Source organism: Lepisma saccharinum, chromosome 16 (assembly GCF_977018435.1).
Source record: "Lepisma saccharinum chromosome 16, izLepSacc3.1, whole genome shotgun sequence".
NCBI lineage: Eukaryota > Metazoa > Arthropoda > Insecta > Zygentoma > Lepismatidae > Lepisma > Lepisma saccharinum.
The window spans coordinates 66,858,515-66,870,943 of NC_139244.1; the positions used below are offsets into that span (position 1 = coordinate 66,858,515).

The window sequence follows — 12,429 nt, forward strand, 5'->3', positions numbered from 1 at the left end:
AGGGACTCCCCAAAGGAAGCAAATTGTTCTGTTGAAGTCATGGGGGTAGGGAAGGGTTCAGCGAGATGTGTCATCCATGGAAAGTTACTCGCGGAGACCGACAACCAAGAAGAAAGCGAACATCCGTAGCGGACACCACCACTACGCAGAAAAACAAAGATGAAACGCCTTCTATACGAAACAACTGTCGTGTCGGCCGAGGATCTCGTTGCACGCATTAATGTCCATAGCAGACACCGTGGGGTTGTTTCCTCGAACTAGACAATCATTGATTCGGCATTGCCATCTCTGCGTGGAAGTTAATGGCAGACAGTTTGAACATCGTCTGTGATGTGGTTCCCTCAGCACCTCCACTCTGCACACAGTGAACATGTCGACACATATGCAATCTAGCGCACCACCACCACCATCTTTGTTCCTCCACACAATGGCGACGTCCACCACGGACACTCACCCTCCTCCCAGCTGTCAGCCCCCACACATAACCCTCCGTAGCCAACACATCTCGCCAAAGATACCTTAAAAGAAGAGGAGGTTAGGTTGCATAAAATGAACTACAATGAAAAATCCGAACAGGCATACAAGGCATGAGATAAGAAATATTGGAAAAATAAAGAAGCTGTGCGAAGATGCTGGACGTGTGGAAAAGTAGGACATTTTTCGAAAGAATGTTGGCATAATAAAGAAGGTGGGAAAGCTCAAGTTAGGAGACCTTCTACGTCTACATTTGCATCTACATCTCCTAAAACACCGAAGGGAAAAATGAAACAGACGGGATTCACATGCGAAGACAACATGGAAGCTGCTTACAGTGTATACGACATGCAGGAAGACAGAAGAGATGTGCAGGTATGGTGTATAGATTCTGGTTGTACATCTCACATGACAAATAAAGAAGACTGGCTGATAAATAGAAGAGAAGTGCAAAGTGAAGTGCAACTTGCGGAGGAAGTAAAATCAATGGAGGCCAAAGTGCAAGGTGACATTAAGGTATCAACAGTCACAAATGATTGCCAACTTCACGATGTGTGTATTTATGATGTATTATATATACCTGATTTGCGTTTGAATTTATCGTCAGTTAGAGGTTTGGTGAATCATGATAATGAAGTGTTGTTTTCCAAAAATAGTGCAAGGGTAATTGACAAAAATGGCATGTTAGTGTCAGAAGCACAGGAAAAGAATCGTATGTACACGTTACAGACTTATGTAAGATCAGATGTAAGTCATTGTAAGGATGCATGCTTAAGTATGGAAACTAATGTAAACAATGAAAATTACATGTGGCAAAGAAGATTAGGTCACTTGAATGAAAAATATTTAAATAAGATGAAGGACAGTGATATGGTAAGAGATTTAGATTTTAAGCAAACTTCAGAAAAATTAGAATTGTGTGATGCATGTACAAAAGGAAAAATTGTACAACTGCCTTTTAAACAAAGCAATGATGTATGTGAGAAACCACTAGATTTGATACACATGGATTTATGTGGACCTGTAGAAAAAGAGTCATTGGGGGGTGCTAAATACATGTATGTTATTGTAGATACTTACAGTAGAAGGGTGAAAGCTAGAATACAAATATATTTTATTTAATTTGCACAAATTTTAATCTAAAGAGATTTGATACTAGATTTTCAAAAGGTGGAACAGTATTTTCTTTTCTGCTTCATGTACATGTTCGTATAATAAATTCAAACATTGAAAATCATATCATACTACTCTGTTAAAAACACATATAAAACTACTCTAGTTATGTGAATATGTTTATACTACATAGATATATTTAATAAGCCTACCGAAATATGAAGATAACACTCGGAAAGAACCTCATAAAAGCCAGCTTTTTGAAAACACTGTTTATATCTAGCTACGAATTTCATATCGTAAATTGTATTTTATAATTAGAAATAAGTGTCTATTTTACAGTAGGGATATAAACGAAAACCATAGAACAGGAAAAATATTGCCAACTCATGTATTTTCATTGATTTGAGACACTTTTGTGAAAAAAGGCGAAAAAAGCCCAACCAAAAAAGCCACGGAAAAAAACTCCTTTTTTTTTCTTCAGAAAAGCCGTTTTTTTTCGACCCCTTCCAACTCTACCTAAACACTTTAAAAATGACCTCAAAATATTTTTAGAAATAAATAATTTTAGCCAGGAAACTCATAATTTATGACCTAAAATGTGAAAATAATATGATTCACAAATGAAAATAATTATTTTATTACCGCTACAGATACTATCAGTTGCAGCTGGGTCTATAATCTGAGCTCAGTGCTTATTTTTGAGTTGTAGTATGTTACAAAGATTTGCTGCAAGTTTACTGAGGCATAAAATAAATTAATGAACAACTTTCATGTCCAGGAAGGTAAAAGCATTAGGCTAAATGCAGGAAAAGAATTCAATATTTTTATACATAAATAAATTTAAAATAAAAATAATAAACTCCTGATGTAAGATAACGACCAAAACTGCCTTATTGAACCAAAAGTACCCCAACAGATCCATCTTAAAAGCTAATGTGTCACAAATGAAGTAAATATGAAAGCAGGTATATTTCTGAATTGCCAGAAGGAAGATATATTCGAAATCTTCAAAATACTAGCCCTAATTACCTTTCAATTCAACAATAAAAACACAAAAATATGATGCGTTGTTTAGAAGAGGCTGGGACTAAGGGTGGACTCTAACCCATCGTTAATATTTTACAATCAACTAGAGTAGAGCAAGAAACAGAGAGAGGGAGAGAGAGAGAGGGGGGGACAAATATATATAAAGAAAATGGGAACATGGTAGAGAGACAATAGGAGAAAAACCGAGATGAAGGTAAAAATAAATACAGAAGCATAGATAAAAAAATAAACAGAAAAATAAAGATTCACCAAGGAAGACAAATGGAGAGAAAGAAAGATACAGAAAAATAGAAAAATAGAACATGAAGAAAGAGATAGAGAAACAATGGGAAGGGAGGAAGAAAGAGGGGGGATCTTGCAAGCCATAACCATTGTGCACTAAAGAAGGAGAAATGTCATACATTTATCAGTATTCCTATTACTCTGTACTTAACCAACAAGGATAAAACATATTACACTATTTCTGAGAATTTATTGATCGTCATGTTCACACTACTTTAGCAATTGTATTCTTGTAGAGTAGGATGCAGGATGCATAAGGAAATTTTCCATCATCAGATTTTTAATGCAATTAAAGCTTCAAGAATTGAAACAAACCAACAACTTATGCAAACACATACGGCAAAACTAAATCTTTATGAACACATAGGGTACAATGGGTACATATATATATATATATACAGGGAGGTTATTTCAGTCGTTCACCGCCAGAGTGACGGCCGTTCCGCGGACTCTTCATGCAACAGGTCCCGGAAAATTGCGTTCAGGAAGTCCGTAACAGAAACCGCTTGTTTTGTAATGTTTCCACTTTTCACAATTACAGTTACAATTACAATTGAAATAAGCACGTACCTTGTCGCACGGATGCAGGAAAAGGTGTCCTCCCAAATACAAATATTTCTGGCACCTTATTTCTGACATCTAATCTTAGATTAGTCATCGCTACTTTATTCTCAGTTGTCGCGACAGCGCCTGCAGCTTATCGGGGGTTGGGTGAGTTGTCAGCCGCGAGAGGGCGCTTCATACTGCACGTGTCGGCAGTGATGCCAACCGTAGGGACATGTCCCTACGCATAGGGACTTTTCACTAAATTTCGCCCGCGTAGGAACGTAGGGACAGATTTTGCCAAATGAGGGAAAACGTAGGTACTTTTTTCAATCTTGGTAAATTACATTTTATGAATTAGTTTATCTGGATACTTTAGCGGGGAGGAGAAAAAAGAACTAACTAACAGATCTCCATCAGAATTTTGGAACATGTTATCGGTTACCAAAAACTTTCAAGGCAAGTTCCTTTTTGAAAACATTTCCACTCTCGCGAAAATAGTGCCGCATTCTAACGCGGAAACGGAAAGAATATTTTCAATGTTAAGTGATACAAAAACAAAAAAGGGAAATAAAATGGGACCAAAATTGTTAAAGAATGCAGGAAATACAGCATCACCAACCAACATCTATCTCTTCACAGCAGCAGCATGTATGACTTCAAATAACATAATCAACAGTAAACGACTCAACGTTATTCATTAGGGGTGTGCTGGATTCTTTACTTTAAAAAGTCGTTAATTCTCGACGTTTTCTGCCTTGTAAGTTTCTGGAACTTATCGAAAGTTGTAAGTTTTTATTCTAGAAATGCAAAAACAATCACTTAAAGTGAAAATGACTTGTAAAATTCGAGATTTCCAGTGCTTCGGGAAATTTCGAACATTTCCCGTCCAGAAAATTTTCCGACTTGGTCGGGAAATTGCAAATTTTTCAGTCCCGAATGTCGGGATTTAAAAAAATTACCGTCCCGATCCCGTCCCGACCTAAAAAATTCTGTCCAGCACACCCCTATTATTCATTAAGGCAAGAATTTACAATACCGGACCCTTCTGTAATTTCTATGCTACGTCTTATACTCACGAAATAATTATTCGTGATTATTTATCTCAAGTTAACATGTTGGGGTGAGGGGGAAAAAATGTTCATTAACGTGTAGAAGTTGTAAAATAAGCTTTTCAATTCTCGCAATGATTCTCCGTATACAAGTATGGTAGCCATATTTGTTGATATGAACAAATTACAATTAGTTACGCTGTCTACAGCGTTGCCACACTGTTGATTTCATACTTGGAGAGCATGGATCGTGTAAGAATGGCGGAAGAGAACAGTAAAAAAGTTGTTAATGTTGAACAGATTGTTAGGTGGAGTGTGCAGGAGGATGGCTGTGGGCTAATTAATAAACTTATGGATTTCAGTATATTGCCCAAAGAACGTGCTTACATGTGACAGCGACAATCACGATGTAGAAGAACTGATTTGATTACAGGTAAATTTGGCAACAGTACATCAATCATAAAATTGCAGGATACAAAAATGGCGTCTTCGATGATGAACGTTTGCCGTTAAAGTGCTACGAAAATAATATTTTTTATCGGTTCGTAATCACAATTACCGCAAAACCATTTAGGAATAGCCCCACTGACCATTCTCGGTAAGTTTAGGTTAAGTTAGGTTAGGCAAACATAGTTAAAATTTGGGCTCGAAAAAAACATGCACGGGTAGCCCAACAAACCATTGACGGATAGCCCCACGAACCATTCAGGTACGGTTAGGTTAGGTTAGGATAGGCAAACATAGTTAAAATTTGGGGTCGTAGTAATATCAGGAATGTATATTTCGTTTTTTAAGTATTGGAAACACAAAATCTTCCGGTAAATAATAAGCAATCGTGCCGATCGCGGACCACTCAATGTCACTTATTTTGCAATTTCTACATGTGACCCCCCAAATTTTAACTTCAAATTCGTGATTAGGAGGCCTCAATTAGTGAGTATGCGAAATATTACAAAAAATCGGGGAGAGGTCCTGTATTGTAAATTCGCTCCTTCATTAATTGTGGAAGCACCGAGCAGAAAGATTTGGTAAGTAAATGTGTATATTTTATCTTCTGTTTGCATGCTCATGAGGTGTTTTTTTTTAGTCACTTTACTTGGCGTAGGGACATTTGGTCAGTTGTAGGGACATTTTGACTACGTCTGTAGGGACATTGCCGAAAAATGGTTAGCAACACTGTCGGCTACCAGACGTCAGTGTACATTCATGTTCACTTCTGTTCATTTATCAGTAAGCGTGTTGCTTATACTGTGTTATTGTAATGTGCTTACTCGTGGCCAGTGCTTTATTGTGTGTTAATTGTTATTCATTCATTACTTATGTCGTTAAACAAATATAGTCTTGAACATAGAGTTTTTATGTACGATAATTACGTGAAAACGAATTCTTGCAGAAAAGTGGTCAGGGATTACGATAGACAGGATCTCTTGAACCTAAGAAACGTGTTGTATTGCTGTTGAAGGAAGTAATTTTCAACATCTCTTATAACACAGGAGGTTAGTGATCATCATTATTATTACTTTTAAATATCATTTTATGCTTTCGGTTTGCTTTATGCGCCGGGATGCTGTCTTCCCTTTCTGTCAACTGAGGATAAAGTAGCAATGTCTAATCTAAGATTAGATGTCAGAAATAAGGTGCCGGAAATATTTGTATTTGGGAGGACACCTTTTCCTGCATCCGTGCGACAAGGTACGTGCTTATTTCAATTGTAATTGTAACTGTAATTGTGAAAAGTGGAAACATTACATAACAAGCGGTTTCTGTTACGGACTTCCTGAACGCAATTTGCCGGGACCTGTTGCATGAAGAGTCCGTGGAACGGCCGTCACTCTGGCGGTGAATGACTGAAATAACCTCCCTGTATATACCACGTGAGGCACCCAAAAGCACCACCCGAAACAGCGAAGAATCTGGGGTTCTGTTTGCTTTTTCTAATAACAATTCGTTCATCCTGCAATGAAGTTTTCCGTTTGCGACCACATTTTCCCTTGCTTTGAGGCTCGATGGATCCAGTCTCTCGGTATTGTTTCAAAATTGAATTAACCGTACCCCATCCGACACCACATTCTGTAGCAATTTGTATCTGTGTCACTGAAGTATGCTGTGATAACGTAACAATTTTCGACAGTTTGCATGGCGTTGTATCCATTTGGATAGCAAATGAAAGGAGAACCACTCACATAGCTGATACATTTTGTGAAATGTTCGAAAAGAATTTTTCTCTTCCTTCAAATGGTAATTATGCAAATAAAGAGTGGTCTACTAAGCTAATATTTTTCCAGTTAATGATGAAAAGGATATCTTATATGCTTTTCGTAAACTTAAACCCAGAAGTGATTCTGGCATTCAATGCATTCCTAATTATATTTTCAAAGGGTGCAGTAATTTACTTGCTCCTATTTTGTGCAGCATCTTCAACAGGCCTCTATCAAGTGGTACATACCTTAAAATTTGGAAAGAAGTAACATTTATTCCTATACCAAAGGAACATTGAGGAATCTAATTTTAGACCCATTTCAATTATTAATATTTTTAGTAAGTTGTTCGAACAGATTATTTTCAAATCACACTATTTTAATTTTAAGAATAAGATTAGTATCAACTAACATGGATTTATGGCTGGGAGATCAATTAGTACAAATCATTCAGTATTCTTAACTGCCATCTCTCAGGCTTTTAGCAATAGGCACCAATTAGATTATTATCTACCTAGATCTGTCTAAGGCTTTTGATTTTTGTGAACCATAAAGCATTGGTTGCTAAACTTAGCAACTATGGTTGTACATAAATTTATTTTAAATGGTTTAGTAATTATCTTAGGCACAGATTATTTAAAGTCAGGTTTCAAAATGCTCTTTCTAAACTTGGTTTTATCAACAAAGGTGTACCTCAAGGGTCTCCCCTGAGTCCCATAATGTTTATATTATTTCTAAATGATATAGAAGATGTTGTAAAGTATTCGAATTGTATTTTTTATGCTGATGACTTTAAGCTGTATGCAGAGATTAATGATGTAAATGACCATTATAAACTACAAATGGACATAAATGCAATTAAGAAGTGGTTAGATGATAATCAACTCGTCTAAGTCAGTTGCATTGACCTTCTCACTCAAGAGACAGACATCACTCTTGCTACAATTATAACATAGACAATGTGAATCTTAGTCTTGTAGAAGATGTTAAGGATCTTGGAGTTTTTCTTGACAGGAAACTTAGCTTTAAGGTGCATCTTAATCATATGGTGTCAAGAAGTGGAAAACTGACAGGTTGGGTCATAAACAAATGGCAAGGTCTGAACAACATCCATCTTCTCTTAGTTATGTACATGGCATTTGTCAGACCCATTCTGGAATTCAGTTCTGTGACATGGAATTTTTCCTGTGGTGTGGAAAAAAGTGACATCATTGAGAATATACAAAATAAATTTCCTTCCTATTTATATTTTAGATTTAAACGGTTTAAATTATTGTATAGTTACGACAACCTATTGAACAAGTTAAAAGTTCAATACCTTTCAGCTAGAAGAAACAGAAATGATCTATAATTCGTAGAAAAAATTTTAGAAGGTTACTAATCCGTCCCAACACTTTTATCCAGAATATCTATAAGAGCTACACCATATCAAGTATGCACAAAAGGGTTGTTATTGACAACATCAACAGATTATAAATATAATGAGTTTCTAAACTCCATAGTCAGTAGTTATAATAATTTTCATCAAGACTAAAGAACAATTGTACTTTAATCATTCATCTGCACTATTTTAATGTACTTATCATGTATATATCATTCATATTTTATTGTACCTCTTATTGTATTTACCATTTCTCTTGTACAGTCACATCTTTATCATTCAATCTTGTATTATAAATTTATAACTTTTATATATTTACATGTATATGTGCTGCTGTACTAAGGCCAGCCAGCTGTTTTTCAGCATGATAATACTAGCATAAATAAATAAATAAATCAAGGCCTTAAATCCTCTTATTTACTACTATATTATTTCTCTCTTTGTATCTCTTCATTCTCGTTAGATATCTGATTCCCTTTGTCTCATAACCAAATATTTATCTCTTCCATAAAGAAGGAAAATTATCCCCCATGTTTTCAATCTGCCATTAGCGGTACAGTAGAACTGGTATCAGATAAACATTAAAACCCGCATGTGAATGATATGTGTCTATCTACTCATTTCAACCATTTAATCACATAAATAAGTTTCAGAAAGATCCAGTTTCAGTGAATATTGTCAAGTACTAATTCATAGAAATTGATTAACTATATTGAGCATTATCAGAATGTACAATTCGATAATTTCTTACATCATGTTGAATATCAAAAACTATAAAACTAGATACATGACTAGTATCAAATGTTTGTAAATCTTTCTATTTCGACACGTGCGATTAGCTTGAATTTTAGAAATAACCTGTCAATTTGTAGTTGTTATGAGCAAGTAAACACTTTTCTCGATGCAATGTTTCATGAGAACTCACATTATGAGGATCATTTTTAAAAGTGTTATTGCTCAACAATATGTCCACTGGTTGTCACTGGTAGCAACAATGAATGGTGGATTCTGATATTGGAGTTATTCCTGCCTCTACAGGTGACATGTTGTAGTTCCATAGATTGCCATGAGTTGCAGCACTGTGCTAACTGTAGGCTTATTATGTAGTGTGCTATAAAACAATGTTCTCACAAAAGAAGAACAATCTTTGATCAAAATTCAATGGAAGAAATGCTGTTAAGTATCACAGAGAACTTGTGCAGGCTTGTGGTGATTAGGAGCTTCCATATCCTAGAGTGCTTCAGTTGTTCACCATTTTCCAAGACTGTGTGGAGTTGAAAGCTGCATATACTATGCAGTATATAGTAAATTAAGTACAAGGTCGCCCATAAAGAAACTGAACTGTCAAAAAAAAAAAAAAAAAGGTACTGTATTCTGGCAACACTGCAAACAGCTATATTTAAACTTCCCATCAGTGCATGTTTCAACCTGTTACAGGCAGTCAGTATTGAGGCAATTGTTTGTCAGATGCACGTCGTGTGCAGGCAGTGTACAAAATACGTGCACCAAGATGGAACAATGTTACAACATAAAGTTTTGTTACAAATTGGGTAAATCGTTTACAGATGATACGGGCAGTGTATGATGATGCAATATTATCAAGAACCCAGGTGTATAACTGGTAAAATCGTTTCAAAGGTGGACGTGAAAGTGTCAAGGATGAATCATGATCAGGACGCCCTTTAACGTCAAGGAATGATGACAATGTGGAGAAAGTGTGAAGGACTGATCCACCATGAATTTGTTTCTGAAAACCAAACAATCAATCAGTGGTATTACAGAGAAGTGTTTGGTAGCCTCAGAAACAGGATGAAGCAGGTTAAGAAGGACCTCTGTGATTCTGGCCAATGGTTTCTGTTACACGATAATTCTTGGCCTCATACCACATTGTCTGTACAACAATACCTTGCTAAGCATTGAGTAACAGTGATTAATCACCCTCCATATTCACCGGACTTATCGCCTGCTGATTTTTTCCTTTTTTTAAACCTTAAGATGCCTATGAAAGGGCAAAGATTTGATGACATCACGTACATTAAATTAAATGTTACACACATTTTGCAAACACGTACTGTCAATGACTATCAACAGTGTTTTCAAGACCTGTACAAATGCTGGTAAAAGTATATTGACTCCTGGTGATTATTTTGAAGGTGATAAAGTCATTTGAAAGTAATTACTTGTTTTCTTTCCTAAAAAAAAATAATGTTTATTTTATTGGCGAACCTTGTATTACAATAACTTTCTGGGGATTTGTGTCCAGTTATACATCAGAAATGATAAATTCTTCTGGCGAGACTTCCAATTGTTGTTAGCATATGCAGATGATATAGACTTATTAGGGGATGATATAAATACAATTAAGAATAATGCTAAAATATTTTTCAAATCTGCTAAAGAGATAGGTTTGGAAGTTAACAAAGAGAAAACTAAATATATACTTACAGGCCAAAACCAAGTGTTAGGTAATAATCAAAATCTAATTATTGATAACAACTCGTTTGAACCAGTTTCCAAATTCAAATACTTAGGAGTAATATTAACAAGTGAAAATTATATTAAAGAGGAAATAAAAAGTAGGCTTAATTCAGGAAATGCATGTTACTTCTCCCTTCATAAACTTTTGTCTTCTCGTTTAATATCTAAGAAACTAAAAGTTAAAATATACAAAACAGTAATTTTGCCTGTAGTATTATATGGGTGTGAAACTTGGTCCCTTGCATTGAAAGAGGAACATAAATTGAGAGTATTTGAAAATAAGATCCTTAGGAAAATATTTGGACCTAAAAGGGATGAGGAAACAGGTGAGTGGAGAAGGTTACATAATTTAGAAGTACATAATTTGTATTCATGTCCAGATATTATTAGAATAATTAAATCAAGAAGACTTAGGTGGGCAGGCCATGTGGCACGAATGGGAGAGGAAAGAGGAGTTTACAAGATTGTTGTTGGGAAACCTGATGGTAAGAGACCTCTAGGAAGGCCAAGACAAAGATGGAGGGACAACGTTGAGACAGACCTAAAGGAAATCGGTAAGGATGGAAAAGAGTATATAGATCTTGCTCAAGATAGGAACAGATGGAAGGCCTGTGTTGCTGCAGCCATGAACCTTTGGGTTTAAGAAGGCTAGAGAGGTAGGTAGGTAGGTAGGTAGGAGACTTCCGATTATGCTACCCTTCAAACTGAAGATGCTCAATAGCAAAATGTTTAGCAACTGTGTGAAGAGTGGGATTGGCAAGTGTTAGAGCAACACCAGTAGCTTAGAAACTACAAAATCCTCTACGAGTATGTTGCTTCAAGACCATCGATAACATAGTGCAAGCCATAGTGCAGTCCCTCAGTGATTTGCAGAAAAACGATTGTACTGGCATTGTGAGAAAATTGCGAGAAATATTGCAATATATGCTATACTTTGACAGGGGCTATTACAAAGAAATGCAATAACATCCTCCACAATAATACAGGTAGACAGTTATGAGTGTGTAATCACTTTTTCTTTTTAAATGAACCTTGTATATTTCCAATTTGACCATCTATACACACTTTATTTCTTTATGAAGAATTCTGATGCAAGTGTGATAAACTTCAGGAAAGTATGTGAGAATACCAATTTCTGCACAGGGGTTTGTTATAGTCCTCTAGCAACAGCCAAATCCATTCTGTCTTCCACAGCTGAGGTTTCTCTGTCACATCACCACAAGCTACACGTTGGTACTAGCCGACAGCAGTAGCCAGTGAAGGGTACCTAAACACTACACTCTGAGGAAATAAGTGACTAATGGTTACAGACCCTCACCCTTCATTGTATATTTTTCACCACTCCCTTCCTTTTTTATATCCAAGTGGAGCAAGAAAGGAACAAAGCCACCCCAATATTTTGCTTGTAGAACTCATGGGTAAAAAAAAAAAAATCATGAGAAGTATGTAAATAATAATTGGTGAAACCATAAGACATTTTCCTTTCGTAAGGCATTTTGTGGCATCTAAATTACTTTGAATTGTTGTGTTTTAATTAATTATTTTATTTATGACTTTGTTGACATGGCAAAGTTAAGGCAATAATTCCTTCTCTTCCACTTAACCATCAATTAGAGTGATCATTGTTTTTCTTTACAATTAATTACATACAATTAAAAAATGACAAATGAGTCAAATTAAAAGAAAAAGCAATACAGTTTCTACATGGACACACACACTAATCAGAAAGACTAATTGGGACTGTATCTACAGTTTCATGGAGAATTCGAACCACTATATGTCTGCACTGGGTGCATCTAAATTACTGTCTCCATAATGTACTTTCTACCATCAAAGATGTGAATGTGAAGTGAAGAAT

At 35.8% G+C, this 12,429-nt stretch overlaps 1 protein-coding gene across 1 annotated transcript; it reads left to right on the forward strand.

The window, feature by feature from the left end:
- Window positions 1–762: 762 nt before the first annotated feature.
- Window positions 763–7,605, forward strand: LOC146000613 (uncharacterized). The gene is made up of 2 exons (XM_083138369.1): window positions 763–1,347; window positions 7,510–7,605. The coding sequence occupies exons 1-2, from the start codon at window positions 763–765 to the stop codon at window positions 7,603–7,605; spliced, it is 681 nt and encodes a 226-aa protein (XP_082994495.1).
- Window positions 7,606–12,429: the final 4,824 nt, after the last annotated feature.